This window comes from Entelurus aequoreus, linkage group LG11 (genome assembly GCF_033978785.1).
Source record: "Entelurus aequoreus isolate RoL-2023_Sb linkage group LG11, RoL_Eaeq_v1.1, whole genome shotgun sequence".
Taxonomy (NCBI): Eukaryota; Metazoa; Chordata; class Actinopteri; order Syngnathiformes; family Syngnathidae; genus Entelurus; species Entelurus aequoreus.
In genome coordinates this window covers 35,091,270-35,119,215 of record NC_084741.1, presented here as the reverse complement: position 1 = coordinate 35,119,215, position 27,946 = coordinate 35,091,270, and the positions used below count along the sequence as shown (strand labels likewise).

Sequence of the window (27,946 nt, the reverse complement as noted above, 5' to 3'; positions counted from 1 at the left end):
GAAATGATCAAGTATGACACATAGAATGGATCTGCTATCCCCGTTTTAATAAAAAAAATTCATTTCAGTAGGCCTTTAAGTCCATAATTCATATTTTAGTGCGTGCACTGCACTGAGAGAGTGTATGTGGTATGATGTTAGATTTAGAGTGGGGGCCCTCTGAGAGTCTAATAGTAATAATAAATGCATAACATGAATGACTGTAATGGGGTCACAAACACAATTCATGGTTAGAGGTAATGTGTAAGTTGTTTTTTTTTTAGTTTTTTTTTTTTTATAGCTACTCCACTTTAAAAACATTCAATCATAAGGGAGAACAATTTGAAAAGCAAAATCAGAAACAGGCAACATACTATGAAAAAAAATCAACTATTCTATGAAGATGTTATATCTTTTAAGAGCACACACAGCATAAACTCACCATCTCCTCTTTGTCATGGCCCCCGAGGCTGTCATAGGACACCCTGTAGCTCTCCACACGAGGGTCATCCAGCTCCCATGATGCCTCCAGGCTCTGGGTTGTCGCTTCTCTCAGCTGAAGGTTTCTCATCGCTTGACGGGGAGCTGTGCAACAACGACACACACTTTAACGATCGGATTTAGTCCTTAAAATGCCAGAGTTTTTTAGTGTGCTTTCTATCAGCTGTGGATTGGGCAGTTTTAAAATGCCATCATGATAAATAAAACATATAAATAAGTGATAATGTGAGTTTTACACAATACAGTAAACAAAGCCTGTTTGTTTGTGTCTTTAGGTCTTAATAGGAACTTGAAACCAAGATGTGTGTGAACATAAAACTTCACTGTTAGACTTCTTGGAAGCTAATGACATGAAAAAAAACCTTAAAACAGAAAAGCAGATGTTTGCCATAAATGTGTGCAAAAAACGTGTTTTTCTAAAACATTTTTAGAGCTTTGACTAACTCAATCAAAAGTGGATGCCACCACACGCACATGGACAATTCAGGCCAGCAGTGCGTCGCCCCTGAAATAATGCAGTTTGACCCAGCATGGTCAAGTCATTTATCAAAACACACTTGCATTCATCGTACGAAAGCAGGCAACCTGGGGTTCTACGCTGTTATACATTGTATTTCCAGGAGCAGGCACAGGCAACGAGCAAGTCTTTAAACAATCGATTGTTTAAGATGCTGTAAACAGCGGCTGTGGCTTGAACCATAATTAAAACCTGGAAGGGCTCCCTGCATGAAGGGTCAATAAAAGCAGGAACAGTTTGATCTACTGCTCAAGAGTTGACTCAATACAAGTGGAGCTGCTTGAAAAAATTATGACTAATAGTGAGTTTATGACAATTTTTTTCCATATAAATTCCGCCTTATAAACTGTATAACCAAAGACTTCGGCTCAAAACTTAGAGGGATGTGTGTTTGTTTTGGTTCTGGTAGATTATTGTTTTTCTTACCAGTTATACTTGGCTGCTTTCTTTTTCTAAATGACATAACTTGTTTATATTTAATTGAATGTTTTGAAATGTCATAGTTGTTACAATAAAAGTAAGACACACAAAAATGTTTTTTGAATATATATTTTTTTCTAGTAAATTTAGGTTGGCATAACTGAAAAAATGTTTTTTGAATATATATTTTTTTCTAATAAATTTAGGTTGGCATAACTGAAACATAATGAAATTATTTTACTGCCCACCAGACAAATTTTGTAAAGTCTACAAATGATGTAAAACTTTGATTTTTTCCCCTTTCTTCTTGTCCGTAAATTATGACTTTTAAGCTTGATGTGCAGCCACATTTGAAGACAAATATCGTAACAACTGTATAGGACACAGTATCCATAAACAGTCACACCTGTAATGATTTATATGTCATTATCCTCCATGACAGTTTGGATGTACTGTATGTATATTTTTCTGTGCTTAGTGCTATTTCCGTTTCAGCGTTCTTTGTTTCCACTTCCTGTGTGCTTTCACATCTAGTCTGAGCGCTGCCTCCCTCACCTGTCCCTGATTGGCAATCAGGACACACTTGTACCTGGTTGCCAATCGGGTTGCTTCCTATGCTTGCCCTGTTCCTTTGCATAGGCCTGGTCCATCTTTGTTCTGTGGCTTTGCTACCTCGACAGTGCTTGATTTCTTTGAGCTCCCAAGCTGCACAAGTTTTCTTTTTTTTAAATTAATTACCATTGTACTTGCACACCGCCTGCTGTCTCTGCATCCTAGGGTCATGTTGCAAGCAACACTGCCAGAACGTGACATCATACCACTGGCACATTTTGACCTAGAGTTTTTGTCCAAATGTAAATAAAAGCTGCCATTTTTTCCCCAAATTGAGGCCTCTTGTACGTCATAATATTATCTTCTGAGAGACGCTTGAGTCATTTCCAATTAAGAACAATTTAAACTATAATTAAAAATTTACATTAAGTAGAAAATATTTTCTTCCATCAGTGGTCACCACAGGGAGTAAGCACATGATTTGTTTGGCTTAGTTTGTATTCCTGATGCAATCCTTTTATTTATCAGAGTTCAATCTTATTTACGAGGTTATTTGTCAGGTACATTATTAATTAACGTTGCTGCAAATGTGCCAGAATTAGGCAATAGTCTATTTTTTTAATTAGATCTTATGTCTCTTTAAAACACACAGTGAACAAAGCAAATATAAAAGAGCAGTAAAATAAATGTAACTCTACAAGTCATGTTAAAAATACAGTGTGCATACAAAATAGGATACAGTAAAGTACAAACGTTAGGTTAAATTATCATATTCTGTTTTACTTAAATATTTGTGAATGGGAATTGAGATCTAAAATGGCTGGGTGGGGGAAAATCGAACCTCCAAGGCTGGAGGATACACAGTCAGCTAGACCCTATCCCAGCTGACTTTGGCTGCTCACCAGATAATCACAGCACACTAACAGACAGACAACCATTCACACTCATCTTGACACCTATTGACAATTGAGCAGAAGGGCCTCCAGCGTCCACAATCTGGTCCGCTGGACATCCCAAGTAAAATAAAATAAAATATATTTTTAGTTTGCCCTGTACAGCCGCTCAGGCAAATTCTATTTTTGAAGTAGATGCCCGTATCTGCTGTACAGATTTATTTTACAATACAGAAGTGTGGAATACTTCTCTTGTTGCCTTATTTGTATTTGACTTCACATTAAATGTTTGGATATAATTAGTGTTTGTTTGGCGCCACCATGTATATATATACATATATACAGTATACAGTGTATATATATATATATATATATATATATTTCATATACCAGTATATATACATTTATATTTAATATATATATATATATATATATATATATATATATATATATATATATATATATATATATATATATATATATATATATATATATATATATATATATATGTATAGATACAAATATATATGTATAGATACATTTATATACATTTATATATATATATATATATATATATTTCATATACCAGTATATATACATTTATATTTAATATATATGTATATATATATATATATATATATATATATATATATATATATATATATATATATATATATATATATATATATATACAAATATATATGTATATATACATTTATATACATTTATATATATATATATATATATATATATATATATATATATATATATATATATATATATATATATACATATATATATATATATATATATATATATGTATATATATATACATATATATTTCATATACCAGTATATATACATTTATATTTAATATATATATATATATATATATATATATATATATATATGTATAGATACAAATTATGTATATATACATTTATATATATATATATATATATATATATATATATATATATATATATATATATATATATATATATATATATATATATATATATATATATATATATATATATATATATATATATATATACACACTATATTGCCAAAAGTATTTGGCCACCTGCCTTTACTCACATATGAACTTGAAGTGCCGTCCCATGGAATTGTCCAAAATGTTTTGGTATCCTGGAGCATTCAAAGTTCCTTTTACTGGAACTAAAGGGCCAAGCCCAACTCCTGAAAAACAACCCCACACCATGATTCCTCCTCCACCAAATTTCACACCCGGCACAATGCAGTCCGGAATGTAGCATTCTCCTGGCAACTTCCAAACTCAGACTGGTCCATCAGATTACTAGACGGAAAAGCGTGATTCATCACTCCAGAGAAGTTGTCTCCACTGCTCTAGAGTCCAGTGGCGACGTGCTTTACACCACTGTATCCGACGCTTTGCATTGGACTTGGTGATGTATGGCTTAGATGCTGCTGCTCGGCCATGGAAACCCATTCCATGAAGCTTTCTGTGTACTGTACGTGGGCTAATTGGAAGGTCACATGAAGTTTGGAGCTCCGTAGCAACTGACTGTGCAGAAAGTCTTTGCACTATGTGCTTCAGCATCTGCTGACCTCTCTCTGTCAGTTTACGTGGCCCACCACTTGGTGGCTGAGTTGCTGTTGTTCCCAAACTCTTCACTTTTCTTATAATAAAGTTGACTTTGGAATATTTAGGAGCGAGGCAATTTCACGTCTGGATTTGTTGCACAGGTGGCATCCTATGACAGTTCCACGCTGGAAATCACTGAGAGCGGCCCATTCTTTCACAAATGTTTGTAGAAACAGTCTCTATGCCTAAGTGCTTGATTTTATACACCGGGCCAAGTGATTAGGACACCTGATTCTCATCATTTGGATGGGTGGCCAAATACCTTTGGCAATATAGTGTATATATATATATATATTAGAGATGTCTGATAATATCGGACTGCCGATATTATCGGCCGATAAATGCTTTAAAATGTGATATCGGAAATTATCGGGATCGGTTTCAAAAAGTACAATTTATGACTTTTTAAAACGCCGCTGTACGGAGTGGTACACGGACGTAGGGAGGAGTACAGAGTGCCAATAAACCTTGTAGGCACTGCCTTTGCGTGCCGGCCCAATCACATAATATCTACGGCTTTTAACACACACAAGTGAATGCAAGGCATACTTGATCAACAGCCATACAGGTCACACTGAGGGTGGCCATATAAACAACTTTAACACTGTTACAAATATGCGCCACACTGTGAACCCACACCAAACAAGAATGACAAACACATTTCGGGAGAACATCCGCAGCGTAACACAACATCAACACAACAGAAAAATTCCCAGAACCCCTTGCAGCACTAACCCTTCCGGGACGCTACAATATACACCCCTCGCTACCCCCTACCCCCCCACCTCAACCCCCCCCCCAGCCCCTCCCACCTCAACCTCCTCATGCTCTCTCAGGGAGAGCATGTCCCAAATTCCAAGCTACTGTTTTGAGGCATGTTAAAAATAATAGTGCACTTTGTGACTTCAATAATAAATATGGCAGTGCCATGTTGGCATTTTTTTCCATAACTTGAGTTGATTTATTTTGGAAAACCTTGTTACATTGTTTAATGCATCCAGCGGGGCATCACAACAAAATTAGGCATAATAATTCCACGACTGTATATATCGGTACGGGTTGATATCAGAATCGTTAATTAAGAGTTGGACAATATCGGAATATCGGATATCGGCAAAAAAGCCATTATCGGACATCTCTAATATATATATTAGATTACTGTATATATATATATATATATATATATATATATATATATATATATATATATATATATATATATATATATATATATATATATATATATATATATATATATATATATATATACAGTATATGCTTACACACAGTATACATATACATACTGTACATACAAATATATAGCCGCAGCCAAATTCTTTTAGTCCGAGTCAAAAAGTTTTTGGGACCCCTGATTGACGGTAGAGTCTACAGAACAGTCTCCAGTCTAATGTGGCATAAAAGCCAGAGCACCCAGAGAAAACCCAACATGCAAACTCCACACAAAGATGCTCCGACTGAAATTCTAACCCCTGATTTCCTGACTGAGAGAGACTAAGACTTTGGACTGATATTGAGCTTTCCCCATTGACATTTTTACTACTTGTGCAGGTATTTGCACTCCTCTTACCCGAGGTTGTAGTGGCGATTGTTGTCTTGGCCACTGGGGAAAGGGAAAGCGCATCAATCATATAATTACAGCGAAACAGAGAAACTCTCTACATCAATAGCTCAGGTAATTAGATAGATACATACAAATCATTGATGGGAAAAATAGATTTCCCACCTCTGAGATAAACAAGGACAAACAAGTCAATACAATTAGTCATATTCACAGTTGCACTATCATTTCTGAAATGCACATTGTGCGATAATTGCATCAACAGTACCACTTTGTGGCCCTTATGGCAACATGAAGGTACATTCAATACATTCTGCCGTATTGATTGGGGTGTCCAAACTTTCACCCCTGAGGTGTCGCATACCTAATAGAAGAAGAATTCAGCTATTTTTTTGGCCTAATGTTATTACTAAACATGTGTAACCCAAATCCATATGTGTACTACAGGTTTTAAATATATGTTTCCTGGCTTAAGCGAAGGGATGTCAAACTAATTTTAGTTTGAGGGGCACATGGAGGAAAATCTGTTCCCAAGTAGGACGGTTCTGGTAAAATCATAGCATAATAACTTAAAAATAAAGACAACGTCAGATCATTTTTTTTGTTTTACTTTGGCCAAAAATAGAACAAGCACATTCTGAAAATGTACATGTCACAAACAATTCTCTTGACAAAATACTTCAAGTTAGTTGAAAACTCTGAGGAAAAATACTTTGTCTCAGTGTTATATACAAAGCCATTAAACTTTAAGTCGCTGCCTACCTGGGATTTAACAAAATACTAAATAGATATTGAATAATAAAAACTAATCCAGGTATCAAATACATGTACGCCCTGGCCATCCTTTTTTTCGTTTGGAATTGGAATTTTTTTTAACATAAAAATCTATTTCCCAGTTTTATGGTTTGATAATGAAAAACGAAAAACGGAAAATGGATCGAATCAACGCAGTGCACAACATCCAAATCCAACTTAAACTCTAAACAAAATAACACACATAACACATTTTTCTGTACCATTTTCTACAAGTGGTCACAACAGATAAAACAATGATGGCAGCCGAGACGTTTTAAGCAGGAGAAGGAGGTTGTTTGCATCAACAATCATTTTATTGAGCAAAACTGATTACTGTTGGCCGTAACCACACCAAAACAGTATCAGCAACACAACAATCATCCAGGAAAACGGGTCACTTTCTGCCGTAATCACAACAAAACTAACAAATTATATGTCAGATTGACAGCAGCCGCTTTCTTTCATTTGCCTCAAAAGACGCACACTCATCTCAGCCAGTGACTCGTTCACGGCCACAAAAACAGTCGGAAAGCTCTTCTGTGTTATGACACATTCAAGTTATACTCAGGAATTAATAATAATAGATATTGAGTAATTATTAACATTATTAATAATTACTGAGTAAATAAATAAAGACCTTTGTCAGTTGCTCATAATTGCTAATTATCTGATGAAGTTCAGTTATGTTATCATGATGTGTTCAATGTGGTCATGTAAAATGTGTTATTAGTGGCACATCTAACAGCCTAAATACAAAAAAAGTTAAATGTTCAAAGGTTTGTTATTATTATTTGTTTTCATAACAATATAAAATAAAAGACACCATGATAGCTAACAACAAATTAAAAAAGAATATTTAGAATTCTGGACAGTTTATACTGACTTTTGAATGGTGTCAAACTATTTTTTGTCTGGGAAAGTGAACAAGTCTACCTAGAGCAGGGATGTCCAAAGTGCGGCCCGGGGGCCATTTGCGGCCCGCAGATCATTTTTTAACGGCCTCACGGCCCATTTTAAAATACGATTAAAAAAATTTAAAACATAAAACGTGGTATGAAAGACCAAACAGGTGAAATGTAACAAGAACATTTTGCAATGTTTACCCTATTAACACAAAGCTGCCATGCAGGCTGTTTCTTTCTTTAAAAAAAATAATGAATGAAAATCAATGTTATTATGAATTATTGACCTATCCAAGTCACATTAAATATTGCACTTTGAGATATTTTTTTGGGAAAATGTTGCATATTTTGTGTTTGCCACATAAACAATTGAGCTGTCTTTCTAAAACGAACAAACAAAAAAACATAAACAAAAATACAACTTATAATTGACGGATAGATCTGAAGTTGATCTCGAGATTATTGTGTTAAAAGTAAACAGTAAAAAAAATGTATAATTTATTTTTTAACACTTTAATGAGTAGGACCCTTTTGGTTCCCCAATAATTTTTGTGTGATTTGTTTTTAAGTGTCATCGCTCAAAAAATAATAATGGATTAAAATCAATGGTGTTATGAGTTATTGACCTTTTTAAGGCTCCAATTATTATATAATCTCAAATATTCCACTTAAAAATGGTATTGGGTGAAAATATTGCATATTTTGTGTTTTTTTCATAAAAAAACAGGGTTTTCTTTGACAAAAAGAGCATACGACTTAAATCTTTAAAAACGTTATATTGACAGATAACCTAATGTTGATCTATGGATTTAAAACTTGAATAATAAAAAAACTAATAATACTGAATAATGACACATTTTTCATATTTTTTTTAACAAAACACTTTGGGGTCCCCGGGATCAAGCCTGAGTGGAGGCCTAAATGTATATTTTTTATACATATATTGTATTGGTTTTTAAAATAAAAAAAATATCAAAATGGCCCCCGTTTGCTATGATTTTTCAGTGTGCGGCCCTCAGTGGAAAAAGTTTGGACACCCCTGACCTAGAGTTATGGTGCTAAGAAGCCCATTTAGATGTTGTCCAAGAATAGGTTAGTTCTATATCAGTTTTTTCATGAAACATTTATTGTTTTCAATATAGATAATGAAAAATGAACATGTGTGCTCTATTCTCTGTACCACAATTAACAGTGACTGCTTCATCTGAGTTTGACTCCGGAGCAAATACTCACCCCCAGCAGTCCAATGATGCCTTTGATGGTGAGTGAGTGACGTAGACACTTCTTGGCTGTTTTGGTTTATAAGTGAACTGCTGTAGCACTATCAGTGACAAATACATGAATCAATACCATGGCTATTTCATTTATATCATAGGAAAATATATGCTCAATTTTTTTATAACTCAATTAAAACTTTAATTGAGATTAGATGAGGCTTGTTGTTGTTTTTTATGTTTGTTTCATAACAATGTATTCCATGTGCTCTTTGGTAACCAGTGACGGGCAGTAATAAGCTACATGTAGCTAAGCTATGTAGCTTAACTACATTTTCCAGTAGCTTGGCAGTGGCTTTGCTACTTTTTTAACAAGTAGCTTTTCCTCTAGCTTAGCTACTTTTAAACCCATGTAGCTAGGTAGCTTACATCAAAGCTACAAGCTACAAAGAGAGAAAATGGACTGTGAATCCAGGCCCCCCAAAATATGGAGAAAATCGAATGACGTGGATGAATGAGAACATCCATACATACGGGGATAAACGGGGATTGTTGGTTGGTGTTCGTATGATGAGTCACAATTGGCTAAGATTAGGGCGAAACATTACGGACTGGCCAATCAGAGGCAACATAAGACGGATCATTGAAACCAGGAAGCAAAATCATAACAGTCACACACTCATGTCACATGAAGATGAGGGAGTCAGAGACAGAGGGACGCTTCAAGCTGACCACTCAAAAAAAACAAAACATACCGGTACTTTAAAATGGCAGAGGGATTCTCTCCTGCAGATTAGATTTTTCCTTTAGTGATGACGTCCAAGAAACCCACAATAATGTGTGTCCTTAGCCATATTTAGACACGTGTATGAGTATGCAGAAAACAATGCCCAAAACCAGAGTTTTTAGTTGTTTACTCTGTACACCAAAACCTTAACGGCTCTCTTCATCTAAGACGTTCAACACAAATTTAGGAACGCACATTCAGGTGAGTTGAGTTCATGAACAGTTTTACTGCACATAACCATTACCAACTGTTCCCAAACAACACACAAGTCATTGTGTTTTTTTAGTCAAGATATAGATAGATGCTGTTTTTTACTGTAGGCAAAGAAAATGAAAAACATTATAGGGGTGGGCCAATATAAAGGCACACTTAATAAAAACCAATAGCTGGGTGTGGGGACCCCTAGTTGTAGGGTGTCCCCAGCTAAATGACGGATAATATATAGCAATGGACCTTTTGTACAGTCTAAGTTACATTGATAGATATACAGTAAATGTCTTTAAATGTAGCTTTATGTAGTTATTGACTTTTGCCGTGTAGCTTGCGTCCTGGGCATGACGTTAAAATGCATCCGGCAGTGGAGGCTCCTCTATGGGGTCTTGGGGCACTAGGAGGTTAACCCCTTTACTACTGTTACCCCAGGTGGCCCTTGGCAAAGGCCTAGTTAGTACCTGACTGCCCCCTAGCCAGGGATACGGTGAAGACCTCAACGGCGGAGCAGGCGGAAGACGGTAGATTTAAGAACTACCACAACGGCTGCGATGGCGGAAGAAGGCTGCAGCACAAAAGGGTCCCCAGTCGTCTTGGACTTTGGACTTGGATTCTCCGGGGATAGCTTCCCTGTGGTTTAGCTACATTTAATCCCGAGTAGTTTGTAGCTTAGATTACTACATTTTCCAATTATCTTGCCCATCACTGGTAATAACATGTTGCAAATCAGTGAAATGAAAATAAAAACAAATACTAACACATAATTTACATTATAAAACTCTGTCTTGTTAAGTTGTTAATTATAAAAAAAGGAAACCAATTGTGTGTATTACACCAGGCACCTTCAAGAACATTGAAAAACAAGTATATTGAAGTTGGCAATGAATGGTGTAGAGGGGCCCACACCGATACTCTTTCAGGGGGCCCAGAATTCTAAGCAACGGCCGCGGCTTGGAACACCAATCATTGCATTCACCAGTGAAATCGGGACCCCTGATTGAATGGGGGCCCCTAGGCTTCAGCCCATGTATGTCCATGCATATAGGCAGCCCTGCCACTCAACCTTGGATTAGGTAAGGGGTTTCTGAATTACGGGCGCCAACGTCCACAATCTGGCCCATGAAAAGTCTCTAAATCTTTTTTCTTTTTTTTAACCACCAGCAATTGATGTTACTCACAAATGCTCACATTTTGACGACGGTGACCTAAGTTAGTCAATGTCTACGTTTGTTGCAAATATGTGGGTTGGGTCTGTGCATATTTTTATATGGAGCAAATCCAACAAGCTTTCTCACCCAAAAACAACACAAGAAGTAAAAAATAACATAAGTCAACACAAATGTGGCACACAATGTAACATACCCACTGCACCAGGTGGACATTACAAAAAACACCTTAGTACCATACATATGTCAAAATTACACCCATTATAAAGCATGATGGGTAAATGCAAAAGACTCTCTCTTTGGTGTTGGATTGATGGCAAAACGTTTGTATTTCATATTTTAGTGTTGTCAATGTCTGACAGCAGAAGTTGTAAATAACTGTTTAAAGTTATGTTTTTGTATTTCAGGATTAGTTCTTGGCTGTAGCTTGCTTCAATTAATGCTTTAGCAAACTGAAATGTCTCTGCTCAAAGGTGTAATTTGGCTTTATCCTGGGATGTATTTCTACATGTTTATAATGTTTGGGAAACTTCTCTCTTCAATTTGGTATTGAATCAATCTTTCAGACTTAAATCATAAACATTTTTAAAACTGTTCTTAAACTTCAAGGGCAGGCCAACACACACACAATTCAACATCAAGTTGGCATCACAATGGTGCAGTGGTGGTTAGTGCTCGGGGTCTTTCTGTGTGGAGTTTGCATGTTCTTCCCATGACTGCGTGGGTTCCCTCCAGATAATCCGGCTTCCTCCCACCTCCAAAAACATGCATCTGGGGATAGGTTGATTGGCAACACTAAATTGGCCCTAGTGTGTGAATGTGAGTGTGAATGTTGTCTGTCTATCTCAAGTCGCCTCCTGCGATGAGGTGGCGACTTGTCCAGGGTATACCCCGCCTTCCGCCCGAGTTCAGCAGGGATAGGCTCCAGCAGTAGATGATGTTAATGTAGCAATTTAGCTATTAAATGTATTTGCTGTATATTGATGTTAATGTAGCAATTTAGCTATTAAATGTATTTACTGTATATGCTTGCTCTAATTAAATTACAGGCATGGTAATACATTACACATCTCATAAATTTGTGGCATACCCAAATTATTAACAATAATGATCATTTTAAAAACTTGGTCCCTGTCCAAATTTTTTAGCCCGATGTGGCCCATGAGTCAAAAAGCTTGGATTACATCAATCAGGTTTTTAAACCAAGAATAACACTTTAAGACAGTGGTTCTTAACCTTGTTGGAGGTACCGAACCCCACCAGTTTCATATGCGCATTCACCGAACCCTTCTTTAGTTACAAATAAAATGTTTGTTTTTTTCAAATTCAAGACTAAGTTATATGTTTTTGGTAACACTTTAGTATGGGGAACATATTCTAAATAACAAAGACTTAATTTAGAGTTATTTGGTTAGGGTTCGGGTCAGGGTTAGAGGGTTAGGGCTATAATAAGGCCATGCCGAATAAGGCATTAATAAGTACTTAATAATGACTAGTTAAGAGCCAATATGTTACTAATTTGCATGTTAATAAGCAACTAATTAATGGTGAATATGTTCCCCATACTAAAGTGTTACCATGTTTTTTTTTTACTGGTGCACAAAATGAACCGTGCATGAACATCACTTTGTTCAAACAACAAAACCAAGGCAGTGCATAAACTCACAACAAATTACACACCTGCAAATCAGTAAAACGTTGCCGTATCCGTAATACGCCGATAGGGAGAAGTTTGTATTTACACGATGAGTCGGGTGTGTTTTGACCTCCGCCGAACCCCTGAGGCCGACTCACCGAACCCCTAGGGTTCGATCGAACCCAGGTTAAGAACCACTGCTTTTAGGTGACCGTGAAAAAGTCGCACACATCTTACATGTGGTCTCTGTGACAGAGACAGTGGCGCTCTCTGATTGGTCTTTGAAAACTGCCGTCAACATAACTTCATACTCAGTGGAGGGGCTCAGATCAGTCAGGATGTATCGGCTATCACTTCTACTCAGGACTACCTGCAAAGGAAAAACACACACAGTATGTATTTAGGAAAGAACAACAACACACTAATACAAGAACAGTACAGAACACACAATACAGTTATTTAGCATTTCTCACATTATTAGCGTAATCAAATGTCAGGTTGCGTTTTAAAAAAGTGCTTAAGGGGTTCACAGACTTCAAATTGTACCATATTACCAGAAATGTGACAAGAGTATTTATTTTCTGAATAGCAGGCCAGATTTATAACCTAAAGGTCATTTATTTGAGTTGAGAGAGGCATAAAAACTAAAATAACGGAATGTCCGGTTTTATGACTTCAGTGAAATAAAGTGTGAGTATAAAAAAAACCTGACATCCTTTTCAAATCCTGCTCAGCTTTAATTCTACTCGCTGTGTTAAGTTTAACAAGATGTAGCTAGTTATTCAAACATGCGCAGTGACTGCCAGTTGGGTCCCACTGCTGCAGCGGCAGATGTCCAAACAACATCTGTACGACCCATACATGAATCATTGCCCATGGTAGAACTTGCTTCCACAGACGGCAACACTGAAATTGGAATTTACTGTAAGCGACTTAACATCCAGAGTTGCAATGATGGATTTATTGTCAGAACTCTTAAACTCTCTGTAGCATGTTACATTTCTTTTACTAGTGAAGCTAGACATTTGTTGTTTTATGCATAACACAAAATCAAAATTAAAAATATATACTTTTTTTTTTTACAGTCTACAACACCGTAGTAGTTTTAGTGATAAAGCAAAATAATTGTATTTATTATAATGCAATTATGCCAAACTGCATAATTGCATTATGCAATTTCAAACAGCCTTGTTCAGAGTAGCTGGGTTTGGCGACTGTCCTGTCTGGAGATGGGCATTGTTTAGAGATGTCCGATAATGGCTTTTTTGCTGATATCCAATATTTCGATATTGTCCAACTCTTAATTACCGATTACGATATCAACCGATACCGATATATACAGTCGTGGAATTAACACATGCCTAATTTTGTTGTGATGCCCCACTGGATGCATAAAACAATGTAACAAGGTTTTCCAAAATAAATCAACTCGAGTTATGGAAAAAAATGACAACATGGCACTGCCATATTTATTATTGAAGTCACAAAGTGCATTATTTTTTTTAACATGCCTCAAAACAGCAGCTTGGAATTTGGGACATGCTCTCCCTGAGAGAGCATGAGGTGCGGATGTTCTCCCGAAATGTGTTTGTCATTCTTGTTTGGTGTGAGTTCACAGTGTGGCGCATATTTTTAACAGTGTTAAAGTTGTTTATACGGCTACCCTCCGTGTGACCTGTATGGCTGTTGACCAAGTATGCGTGCATTCACTTGTGTGTGCGAAAAGCCGTAGATATTATGTGATAGGGCCGGCAGGCAAAGGCAGTGCCTTTAAGGTTTATTGGCGCTCTGTACTTCTCCCTACGTCCGTGTACCACTCCGTACAGCGGCGTTTTAAAAAGTCATACATTTTACTTTTTGAAACCGATACCGATAATTTCCGATATTACATTTTAAAGCATTTATCTCTAGTATTGTTTGTATTTTAACCAATACTGGTTTCAAATTGGTTATTTTGAAATGGAGCAGGTGCTTCAACGTGCCTGAACCAGTAATTAAAAAATGGAAAACATCCACATTTTGTTTGAAAACAGAATTTTAGTGAATTTTATGACATGCAAATTGAACATAATTGTAATTTAAATACTTTAATAATATGAATAAAATGATGACAAGAAACACATATCAATAAAGTACTATCTATCTATCTATCTATATGAACGATATGAAATGAATTCCACAACAAATTGTCATAATTATCGCAGCAATGCAAAACACAGAGAAAGTGCAAAAACAAAAACACACTGTAGTTGTACTGTAACATTAATGCTCTGGATTTTAGCGTCTGTGAATACAACTTGCCTGCCCTGATTGCTGTTTGATTGGTGCATAATAAGGAAGTGTTGCTGTTAAAGTTAAAGTCCCAACGATAGTCACACACACACTAGCTGTGGTGAAATTATCCTCTGCATTTGACCCATCCACATGATAACCCCCGGGAGGTGAGGGGAGCAGTGAGCAGCAGCGGTGGCCGCGCTCAGGAATAATTTGGTGATTTAACCCCCAATTCCAACCCCTTGATGCTGAGTGCCAAGCAGGGAGGCAATGGGTCCCATTTTTATAGTCTTTGGTATGACTCCGGGCGGACACTCTAACCACAAGACCACTGAGCAGGTTTGTGGTTGTGGAGAGCACTTCGGCGACATGTACTGTATGTGTGGTGGTGGGACTGAGGACTGGTGTAGGGTGTTCAGATTGGCAATAAAGATTAAAAACAGCGTCAAACGCTGTGTGCCTCTCCCAGGACGCTACATTACTTACAAGATGTTACTTGTACAATATTACTTATTAGGGCTGTAATGACTCTTTTGTGGAATCAATTAACTCAATCAGAAAAAAAAGATTGATTTGTATCATGTTGCTGCGATGATTCGTTTAATGAGTAAAATACACAAGCATATTGCTCCTAGGCACACAAGAGCAGTGTGCCAATTGGTGATCTAGCTTGCGCTACCGGTAATGTGGTCCATGTGCGTGGGAAGTGGGGGGTGGGGCGAGTGGTGTGCAGATAAAAAGAGATGGCTAAGAAAAACAACCACTAAGTCGAAAAAAGGCAAAGAGCTCAGAGAAGATAAGTTAGGTTTTTCCATCATTTCCATTTTTCTGCATTATTTTGTATCTCTAGTTATCATTACATATATGTATTGTTGTATTTGAACAACTGTATTGTTGATAATAGAGGTAAATTATAGGTATTGTTCACTATCAATAGCGCTATTTCTATTGGTATTTGTATTGCTCCATTTGTAGTATAATAATGCTCATTGTCATTTCTGTATTATTTATTTCGCTAACTGCTTCTTTGCTATCACTTTTACCATCATATTTGTACATGTCGTATTTGCTGATGTTGTTCTATTGTTGTTGTTGTTGTTGTGTTTGCTGTTGTTGTTTTTGTCTCTCTGTTTAATACTCCTCTAGTCCCCACAATCCCCCCCCCCCCCGTCTTCCTTTTTTCTCTCTTTCTATCCCCTCCTGCTCCGGCCCGGCTGCATCAAATGATAATATAAATACATTTAATAAAGTCAAATACAAATAAGGCAACAAGAGAAGTATCCTACACTTCTCTTTAGTAAAGTAAATCTGAACAGCCGATATGGGCATCTACATCTATTATATGATTTGCCTGAGAAGCTGGACAGGACAAAAAAATAAATAAAAATAAAAAAAGTGAAAAAGACAGATATCGTAGTGAAATGTGTGTGCTGTCAAATAGAGCTGACTAGATCACAGTATATGACACTACCAGAAAGCATCCTGCATATTTAAGAGCAGCAAACAAGCAGAAACAAGGTAAAAGTATATTTGGGCAGCTAACATCTTATATGTTTGACTTGCATAACAAATGTTTTATTCAAACACATATGAGGACATATGAAGATTTACAGTTTGTATTTTAATGCTAACCAATTGTTTGTCCAATGGGGGTTGAGGTGTATGTGTGTAAGAAGAAGGGGGGAGGGATTTCAGAGCTTCTTTCGTTGCAATGGTCTCACTGGGGTGTTTACAGCATGAACTTGTCAAGGCCAATGCAGAGGGGGCCGAATTGTAGTTAACATCGTATTTTGGTTAGGGCGAGCAAACACATTCCAATGGTTTTTTTGCTCTAGTTGTCTGTTCTGTTTCTAAAATGTATCACAAAATTGCCTTACAGAGTGGAAGGCTTCTTCGAGATGTTATCCATAGCAGACCAGAGCAACATACAATCCAATCAGCAGATGACCTGTTATCACAGCTCCTAATGGATAGGCATCTTCAATGTCTTTGACTTCAACAGAAAAGTATCTCCAAGCACATGACTCTCCACTCATGTATCCAGAGGCAAACATGTCGTCAGGACAGGCAGGTTCCCCCAAACCTCAGCTTCTCATCAAAATCTTGTCAATTGAGTTGAGAGACCAGTTTATAAATTCCATGTTTTAGATTTTGGACAACAGTACAAAAGAGATGCTCTTAGAAAATTAAGACAGGACAAAACGAGACAAAGCAGAAAAGCAGGAGAGATAAGGGAGAGGGAGGGCAAGTGTCTGCCTCCGTTGAGAGCCAGAATATGTAGTGATGCTTCTGTAATGGTAACATTTTAATGTTAGAGTATGTGTGTCAATTACTCGTTTAATATAAAAAAGTAACTGATTACTCGATACTTGATTACTAAAATAATCAGTAGCCACAGCCCTATTACCTTACATCACTTGTTGCAGCTCACTGAGTATTCATTTATCTAGCACCAAAACCAGGCACTGATAGCTACTTTTTTTTTTACTACCGTTTATGTTGACATATGTAGGGACTAATAGTATTAATGATAAACCAACTGTTGGTATTACTAATATAAATTCAAATTATCGTAAAACTGTGATTGATAACCAAATTTCAACAAACTCACACACCGGTGGTACTGCTCATTTACTGGAGAAGGACATGTTCGAAATAAACTTAAACCACACAAACCACAAGGTAGATAGCGCCAGCTCGCTAGCTTAAATGTTAACATGAATACAAGAGACAAGGTATTTTCCCATTATAAACAACATACCAAAATCTAAACTTGTATACATTTCTGTCTGAGCAACTAAGCTATTCACTTTTGCACATTGAACCTAAAGGCTGTGGTGTCTTAGGACATAGTGATGGATGTGAAGAGCCAAACACGAAGGTGTGGACAACAGGAAGTGAGTCTGCGTCACATCACAAAAGCAGACGTGCAACCCTTGTTTTGCCTTTATCTTCAAAAAACACTTAAAAACCATTGGAAATTAACATGGAAAAAGGTGAGCATATTTAAACACTTAAAGAACAATAAAATGTCTCTTAAGAAGCCGGAACAATATTTGTTTCTTGTGCCAAAAAAAGTATTATGTCCATTGTTTTTCGTTTAAACAAAACTGAATAAGCGGTAGAAAATGGATGGATGGATGGATAGTTAAAAAATTTGAGCACATTTGACGATACTGTGATAATAATGGTCACCGTGATATGAAATGTTCTTATCGTTACATCCGTAGTGACAAACAAGAGGGACTTTGACATTTAATTTGATTTAATTGACACTCAGACCAGTTAGCCAAATGTTGAAATTGAAATAAAAAAATGACCCAGACAACAGCCACGATATGACTTATACACTGGAGGAAAATGATGAATAACCCTGAAGTCAATACATTACTAAATTACAAAAAATTCAATCTGCTCTAATATCCTCTGCAGGCTGGGAGGTGCTGTAATAATGTGTGATGTTCTGTGCATCCAACAACACTGCAGCTCTGTTTAGCATATGCCTTTGACATGATGTGGATTTGGGTTGTTGCAGGTGAGAAAAGACAATGGCAGAGAAACTCGGCGGTCTTGTGTAAATCAGACGAATTGTTTTATTATAATCTGCACAAAATCTGTCTGCTAAAAGACTTTGTGACAAATGCTGCAGACATAAAATCACTTGGTTGTTTAATTTCACACTTGGTTGGGCAGGCACTCTATATTCTCCAAATATGTGCATACAAACAATTAAAAACTCAGTTGAACACATATTGTGTGAATACATTTAAATTAAAAAGACAATTATACATTTATTATATACCTTTCACAGCAACCAATTAGTGTTGTCATTATCATATGTGTGCCACAGTGTGTATTTCGATCATAATGAGTTGCTGCATGACTTGTGTTGTTTCTGACTTTGAATGTTGCCTACCTTCTCTGCATCCTGGGATCAACAGCAACCATGCACCACCGTGACCAATATGCAGTTAAAATTAATTGTGTGATTCATTTGCGTAATGCTGTAATTTTGTGTGATTCATCGCATGCGTTAATGCCTTAACTTTGACAGCCCTAATTACAATATACTAAATATGTGAACATTGCACCTGTGAAATTGTATCGCAGCATTAAATAACAAATGACACATTTACTGCAAGAGGGTAACAGACAGGGACTCTTCGTATCTGTACTTGCAGCCCACCTCTCTCACTCCCAAGAGTCATATTCTCAGCACTAATCACTCTCAGCAAAAACACACGCTAACACATACTCACACACAGGCAGGGACACACATACACACACAGTTAATCAGACATGAGAGGGTTCTATCGCTGCCTCACAGTTGTCTCTAAACCCTAGATCAGTGTAATAAAACACCCAGGCCAGTCATTTGTGGGTCCATTCAGCTTTTATGTATACTCGGTCATGTCAGGGGTTTTACCAGCTTAAGTGGAGTAGTTAGGGCTACACAGCACAAAATCCACTTTATCTGCGCAACTGAGTAGACTGCAGTCTGATGCGAAAATGGTGACATCCTGGATTTCACTGGAATTGTTAGTCAGATTGGATGAGAAGATAATACCCCACATTTGTGGTGGGTAAAACCAATGAATGATGTTTGCATTAACAGTCAACTTCAACTGCAGTACCACACAATTGTACAAACCTCCTTTGTGTCGCCTCCTGTGGATGGTGCCCAGGAAAGTCTGTAGATGATGATGTCATCAGCTGAGTGATCCCAGATTACCTGAAAACTGTCTGGACTGACATCACTGGAACGAAAGTGTAGGGGACCTGGAACTGGAGCTAACAGATGAAGAGAAAATGTATTTATTTATTTTTTTTACATCACAAGCTTTTTGGTTAATCTAATGTTGAGTATAGAGATAACACAATTCCAATTTCTAAAGAACAAAAATTCATGTTATAAATTTATTTATTATATTTTTATACAGTATATACTTTTATATATTCTTTAAAATGTAAAATCTGTATAATGGGTTTTCAGTATAGTTCATTTTAGTTTATTTTGAACATGCATAAAATACAATGCATCACATATTTGCAATTGTTTCATTACAGCACGTCCGAAAAGGAGTAAAAAGAAGCAAAGCTTATTTAATCATACTCCTTTTCATACCGTAGCAGTTTTATCCCATTTCGTTGTTCTCTGTTTGTAACAGAACAGTGAATAAATAAATTAGTATATCAATTAATGTACAATAAGTAAGTAAACAAAAATGAAATATATGAATGAATATTTGCGATATAAACATATACACAATAATTAAAGTTTTCACAAGTATGCAACATAAACAGGTCAAAGTATTAATTATTTAAAAGGATGAAGCAGCAAACTTTGATTCACTTGACTGTACAGTTCTACACACTTGATTTACATAGTTAGATGCACCAAGCCTTTCTAGTACCATATTGACCCGCATATAAGATGACCTGGTATATAAAACAACCCCAATTTGTATCATGTTACTACTTTATTTTATTCCTCTGCAATGTATCAGACTCATCTGGTATTACAGTGGTGCATAAACATACGAGCACCTTAATTTACTAGTGATTTGAGATATAGTATGTAAGTTGCGAGCATATCTTGAGATACGAGCATTTCCACCATCGGTTGAAGTAATATTTGCAACAGGGGTGTGACGTTTAAATAACAAAGAGTAAATATATTGTTACACGTTGCTCTCCCTGCTTTGTTTACATAAGAAATAAACATTCCTTTTGATTACAGCTCAGTTCACGTGCACATAGAGCACTGACAGAGACCGACACAATCCTGCCCGCCAACCATCAGAACTAAGAAAGTTGGTGTGAAAGAGGAGAAGCGGGAGACCAAATCAGAGAAAGAAACCAATAAAAATATGTCCTACCTGTTGGCAGCCTACCCGCCGAGACAAGCCCACTGTAGCATCAATCTGCATCACACAAGCTGCAGCGAGCCTCCGCGGCATGTGGCCACAAACAACAAACATTTATCCATGAAAATATTGATTAGCTGCAGATGCTGTTTGACATGTTTCCATTTGTCCAGTCTAATTCTAATTTAACAAACTGGATGGTCGATTATTACCTTTGGTACACAGACATACATACTGCCTGTTGTCAACTGACTTCTTCGGTCCGTCACTTAAATTCATCCATGCGCAACATAAACAAGCGATTTCCTAGTTCTTACACGGAGACAGTGATACAGGCTATAACAAAATAAAAACACGCAACCAGCTCAATGAAAACAAGTCACTAATAATAAGCAGGTAATTCATGGATGTATATGCTGGACAATATTATTACATTACTACATAAAACTACTGCAGTTGTTCGTAGTATCTGCTATTGTAATAATTTTCAAACAATATGTATTGTCTAAAAGTTTGTTTTTCTTTTCAAAATGCATGTTGCATGTTAACATTATAGTGTTTTGGGACGGCGAAGCACAGATTGAATTTCGATGGACGGGGCTGATTTGAGATTTGAGTGTTCATTGTGTTTGTAGGTTGAAGTATCACTATATCATATTTCTTAACTGCTCGCCAGTTGTTTAATGACTTCATGGATCACCATTATTTAAAAATTAGCCTCATAAACCCTCCTCTGTTGTTTGGTAACTTCTCTCTACAGGTCACTGGTGTGTGAGTGACAGGAAGAAAAGCATTGACTCACTTTGTGGTCGTGTTGCGCCACCTGTTGGGTTTTTACAAATCTAATATATACAAACTGTTTAATGTATATATTAATGATATGTTTAATACATCCAAAGTACTGAAATTTATACTATTTGCAGACAACACAAATATATTCTACAGTAGTGATGACTATAATGAGCTCATAAATACAGTAAACACAGAACTAAACATAGTAAAAAAAATGTATGGACACAAATAAATTACCTTTGAATATAAATAAAACTAAGATACGGTAGTGATGTTTGGAAATCGCAACATAACGTCTGAACAGAAAATAAGTATTGATGGTACCCAAATTGAAATCGTAAATGAGAATACATTTTTGGGAGTAATAATTGATAGTAAACTATCATAGAAACCTCATGTCAGACACATTAAAACAAAAATCTCCAAAAGCCTCTCAATTATAAACAAAGCAAATCTATACCTCAATGAAAATGCACTCCGTACTCTATACTGTACCTTGGTACTCCCACACCTTACATACTGTGTTGAAGTATGGGGGAATACTTACCACAACACAATTCATCCTCTGATCATATTACAGAAAAGAGCAGTGCGAATCATTCACAACATTGGTTATTTAGAACATACTCATAATCTGTTTATGCAATCAAAGTTGCTCAAATTTGATGACCTTGTTAAATATAATACATTAATAATCTTATATAAAGCATTTAACAAATGATTGCCGCCTAATCTACAACGTTTTTTTATACGACGAGTGCAGGCTCATAACTTGAGAGGCTTTGGATATTTCTTATTGCCGAGAGCTCAAACCACTCGTAAACGTTTTTGTGTGTCTGTATGCGGAGTAAAACTATGGAACAAACTGGATTTACAACACAAGCAATGCCAAACTATTAATCGATTTAAACTATTATACAAACATGGGGTCTGGTTCAAATATAGAGATGAGGGTCTTTGATTTGACCTGCTGCTATACTCTGTCTCAAAGTGTTAACATGTGCTCAATGTTTCCTTACCATTATTGCTATGCTGTCTATTACCATTATTGTTATGCTGTCTATTACCATTATTTTTATGTTGTCTATTACCATTGTTGGTATATTCATTATTCCTACATTGTTGATACAAATTATTGTTACATTGTAATAATTATTGTTACCTGTGGTAATGCCACTATGATACAACATTTGTATTATAATCCTTGAACAAAGTAAGAGTGAAACTCATGTGAATAATCACTGAATGGAGAACTGGGGGTGGGATTAAATAGATTATTTTCTTCCCACTCCCTTTCAGGCAAAACTGGACAATCATGCATTACATACTATACATTACCTTTTGCACTATATTAATTTATATTATTATGTGTTGTCAACTTTGTACTTTTGTATGTCATTGCCTGAAATAATTAAATAAATGAAAAAAATAAAATAATAATAATTCTAGAGCACGAATGTAAGAACACTTTTTCAGACTCATTTTCCAGGGAAAAATAAACCGTCTTATATTTGGCTCAATACCGCACTACTAGAATACAGGTATTTATAAAACAGAGCGTGTCTGATATATGTCAATTGCATTGTGAGAAATCATTGCAACTTTTCTCACCATTGTATCACCACAATCTTTGTACTCCCATTTTGTATAATCCCATGTTGTGCTTGACGCAATTAACGTTTGCCACGTGATAAATAAAACCATTACCACATTCTAGATTGAAGAGGGCCCCCGTTTCTTGCCAGAAGTCCATTTCTTTCTGCTGACTCAACGCTGCAGTGTCAGTGTAGCTTGTTGCTCAAAGGGATATTCCGACCAATCAATAACCGTTAGCTTGATTGAATAGTCAGGGACAGGGAAATGACCTTTTAATGTGACTGGCCTATTATGCTGAGGTGTAAATGAGGCGGGCATGCTGCCAACAGAACAGAGTGAGCAGTAGGGGTAATACCATTTTACACCGTTTGGCACGACCAGAAAAAGGACTCACCTTTAAAAATTATTGATAGACCATTTCGTTCAAACCGAGTACAGATTGAAAAAAGTAGAGATTGGATTAGGAAATGAAATATGGACAATAAAGAAGATGAAGTTGGGGCAACCTTTATATTTACTGTGTATTCAAATTGGTACTTGTGACTTGTGTTCACTGGGTGGAAAGTCACTCATGAACAATTTAAAAACTAGCTATGTATTTACATGGCGGTAGTAGGAGCAAACTATATGGCCAACTTATTCTTAAAGGCACACTCCACACAGCTAGCCATTTACTGTATGTTGGTTGCCCATTAAGCTAAAAGTGATTTTTACAAATACTGTAATTTATTGCTAGATTGATACTATTTCAACATGTTGGACAATATTCACCAACCTTAAGATCAATGCCAAGCCACACATCTACTCTCCCGTAGAACATGGGTGTCAAAGTCAAAGTAATTTGCGGGCCAGATCCGGCCCGCAAATTAATTATCTATGGCAGGGGTGTCCAAACTTTTTCCACTGAGGGCCGCACACTGAAAAATCAAAGCAAGCGGGGGCCATTTTGATATTTTTTATTTTAAAAACCAATACAATATATGTATAAAAAAGATACATTCAGGCCTCCACTCAGACTTGATCCCGGGGACCCCAAAAGGTTTTGGTCAAAAAAAATATTACAAATGTGTCATTATTTATTATTATTATTATTATTCAAGGTTTAAATCTCTAGATCAACATTAGGTCTATCTGTCAATATAACGCTTTTAAAGATTTAACTTGTATGCTTTGAGACACTTGTGATTTAGGGCTATATAATTAAACATTGATTGATTGATTGATATGCCATTTTTGTCAAGGAAAACCGTGTTTTTTATGGACAAAAACACAAAATATGCAATATTTTCCCCCAATAAAATTTTAAAGTGGAATATTTGAGATTATATAATAATTGGAGTCTTAAAAAGGTCAATAACTCATAACAACATTGATTTTAATTCATTATTTTTTTGAGCAATGACACTTAAAAAAAAAAAAGTCCCACTAAAATTATTGGGGATCCAAAAGGGTACTGCTCAGTAAAGTTTAAAAAAATAAATCCAACATTTTTTTTAACTTTTACCACAATAGTCTCAAGATCAACTTCAGATCTATCCGTCAATTATAAGTTTTATTGTTGTTTTTGTTTTTTGTTTGTTCGTTTTAGGCCCTTCTTTAAAAAAACTTTGTACTTTGGCAACCAAAAAATATGCAACATTTTCCCCCCAAAATATCTCAAAGTGGAATATTTAATGTGAAGTAAATGGAGCCTTAAATAGGTCAATAATTCATAATGACATTGATTTTGATTCATTATTATTTTTTAAAGAAAGAAACAGCCTGCATGGCAGCTTTGTGTTATTAGAGTAAATAATGCAACATTTTCTTGTTACATTTCACCTGTTTGCTCTTTTATACTACTTTTTATGTTTTTTATTTTTTTTCATCGTATTTTTAGAATGTGCCGTGGGGCCGTAAAAAATTATGTGCGGGCCGCAAATGGCCCCCGGGCCGCACTTTGGACACCCCTGATCTATGGACTCCGGGATGATACTTGATTAGTATTAGAACCGGCCCGCAGGACACAACCACCAGCTGCTGCTGTTTTGCACGCACCAATACTCCATCAGTGTTGGTGCTAGGAATTTTCAAAATGGGGTCCCAAGGACCCCATCAAGTCATAAAAATGGGGTCCCACAGTACATTTTTGGGGTCCCAATTTTTTGTAACCGTTTTGAAAACAAATGATAAATGTATGCATTATCCTGTTATATCTCACATTCTATATTGTGTTTTTTGAACGTTACTTAATTCATTAAAAAAAAATAATACAAAAGAAAACACATTTTTATGCATATGTTAATTTATTCAGTTATAAACATTCATTCACTTTCTTCTTCCCTTAATGGATCTAAACTTTACCGCTGCCATGCATTTTTTTCTATATTTTTATTGTAATAATTTGAACATTGTGTTTGTTCTATTTTTGGCCAAAGTAAGACAAAGAAAACAATCTGAAGTTGTCTTTATTTTTTAGTTTTAATGCCATTATTTTAATAGTCCGGCCCGCGTGTGCACAGATTTTCCCCAATGCAGCCCCTGAGCTAAAATGTGTTTGACACCCCTGCGGTAGAATCTCGTTTTACGAACCCCTCGTTACACAAACTTTTGGATTTACGAACCACATACCAAATAGAAATATACTTTGTAGGGTTGTCCTGATGCTAATATTTGGGTACCGGTACCAAAATGTATTTCGATACTTTTCAAAATAAAGGGGACCACAATAAATGCCCTTATTTGCTTCATTTTAACAGAAAATCATTAAAACATATATTTCTTATTGCAATCAAAGAACAATGTTGTCATTAAATAAGATAGTGAACCTATATAGACACCTTTTATTTTAGTAGTAAGTAAGCAAACGGGTTACAAAGGCTCCTAATTTGGCTGCTGACAATGCAGTAACATGTGTCATTTCCTATTATATCATTTTGTCAATATTATGAGGGACAACTTCTAGAAAATGATTTATTAATCTACTTGTTTATTTATTGTTTTAATGTTCCACCTACACTTCTGTTAAAATGTAAATAAACAATTATTCTACTGTTGTTTGGATACTTTACACATGTTTTGGGTGATACCACACATTTTGGTACTCCAATACCAAGTAGTTACAGGGTCATACATTGGTCATAATTAAAGTTCGTATTTCCTGGGTTTATAAACAATAAAAAAAATGACAACAGATTTTGTGATAGCAAAAAATATCGATGTAATCATTATAGTATCGTCTATATACGGCTTTGGTACGATGTCTGTGTAGATCTTCCATGGCATTTGTTTACATTCAGGAGCGCGAGCTTGCTGTTAGCGGTTAGCTATTTTATTCTCCTACAATGCGTAGTGATGCATGTTTAGCTGTAAGGACCGTAGTTTATTTGTCGTCATAGAGGAGAGGATTTAGAAGTAGCTAAAACACTGCCGACTGCGGATAGACGTTAGCCGCTTGTGAGCTCTGGTTTAAAGTACCTCTTGCAGAGCGGCGCTTTAGTGTTTATAGCTTCATCTTTATTGTTAGTTTTTAGGCCAAAATGCATCCATTTTACCCTTTTATGTGTGACTGCTGGAGTGTTATTTTTCAGAAGCAGTATAGTAGCAGTATTGTACCGTTTTAAATTTATTAGGACCGCCATACCAAACAAACCTAATGCTTTTTTTTGTCCAAACCTTGTTTTAGTGTTCGAACATTTCCTCCCCCATTGTGTGCCTACAGCACATCCATTGTGAGCCGGCTCAGCGATCTCTGTGCTAATTCAATCAGAAGAGCAGCGCTGTCGTTAGCTACTGTGCCAATTGCTACTTGTGTGCTTTTAAAGTGAATAGAGCATTGTTGTAGTGATTTAGGTTGCGAGCATACCTTGCTAGCTCAATATGAGTCCAAAGAAAGAAACGTACAAGCGATGTGTGGTTTAAAACAGCGTTGTCGACATTGTCTCCACCACTCCTCCCCCTCCCACTTTCTTCGGTTGAACTTCAAGAAGATTAACCAACAAGGTAAAGTGGATTTTATTTTTTATTCCTAAGCATTGTAGGGATCTGGCTGTTAAAGTTAAGGAATTGTGTTATTTCAAACTGTAAGTGAACCACAAGGCTAATGGCTACATAAGTGGAAGTGAGACAGTTACGGAGTTGTTGTTTTTTTGGCTTTATTTGACTTTATTAAATTGAAAGTTTATCCATCACCACCTTGTTATGTCTGTTGGATTTTACAGTCCTGTATACCGCTTTATATCGTGCCCAAAGTGTACAAACCTTTACTAAAATATGGACTTTTGTCACTGGAGCCCATTATTCTAATTTGCATTGTTTCTTATGGAAAAATACATCAAACTTTTATACAAACCCCGTTTCCATATGAGTTGGGAAATTGTGTTAGATGTAAATATAAACGGAATACAATGATTTGCAAATCATTGTCAACCCATATTCAATTGAATATGCTACAAAGACAACATATTTGATGTTCAAACTGATAAAAAAAAAATTTTTGGCAAATAATCATTAACTTTGAAATTTGATGCCAGCAACACGTGACAAAGAAGTTGGGAAAGGTGGCAATAAATACTGATAAAGTTGAGGAAAGAAACACTTATTTGGAACATCCCACAGGTGAACAGGCAAATTGGGAACAGGTGGGTGCCATGATTGG

At 36.1% G+C, this 27,946-nt stretch overlaps 1 protein-coding gene across 1 annotated transcript in view; it reads right to left on the bottom strand.

Moving 5' to 3' along the window:
- LOC133659647 (collagen alpha-1(XIV) chain-like) overlaps positions 1–27,946 on the bottom strand; it is a 324,062-nt gene that overhangs the window by 143,371 nt on the left and 152,745 nt on the right. Inside the window, exons 17-20 of the mRNA XM_062062231.1 lie at positions 19,707–19,846; positions 13,019–13,151; positions 6,081–6,113; positions 422–564 (exon numbers count right to left, since the gene is read on the bottom strand). Coding sequence (XP_061918215.1) covers positions 422–564; positions 6,081–6,113; positions 13,019–13,151; positions 19,707–19,846 — 449 coding nt within the window. The remainder of the gene's footprint in view (positions 1–421; positions 565–6,080; positions 6,114–13,018; positions 13,152–19,706; positions 19,847–27,946) is intronic.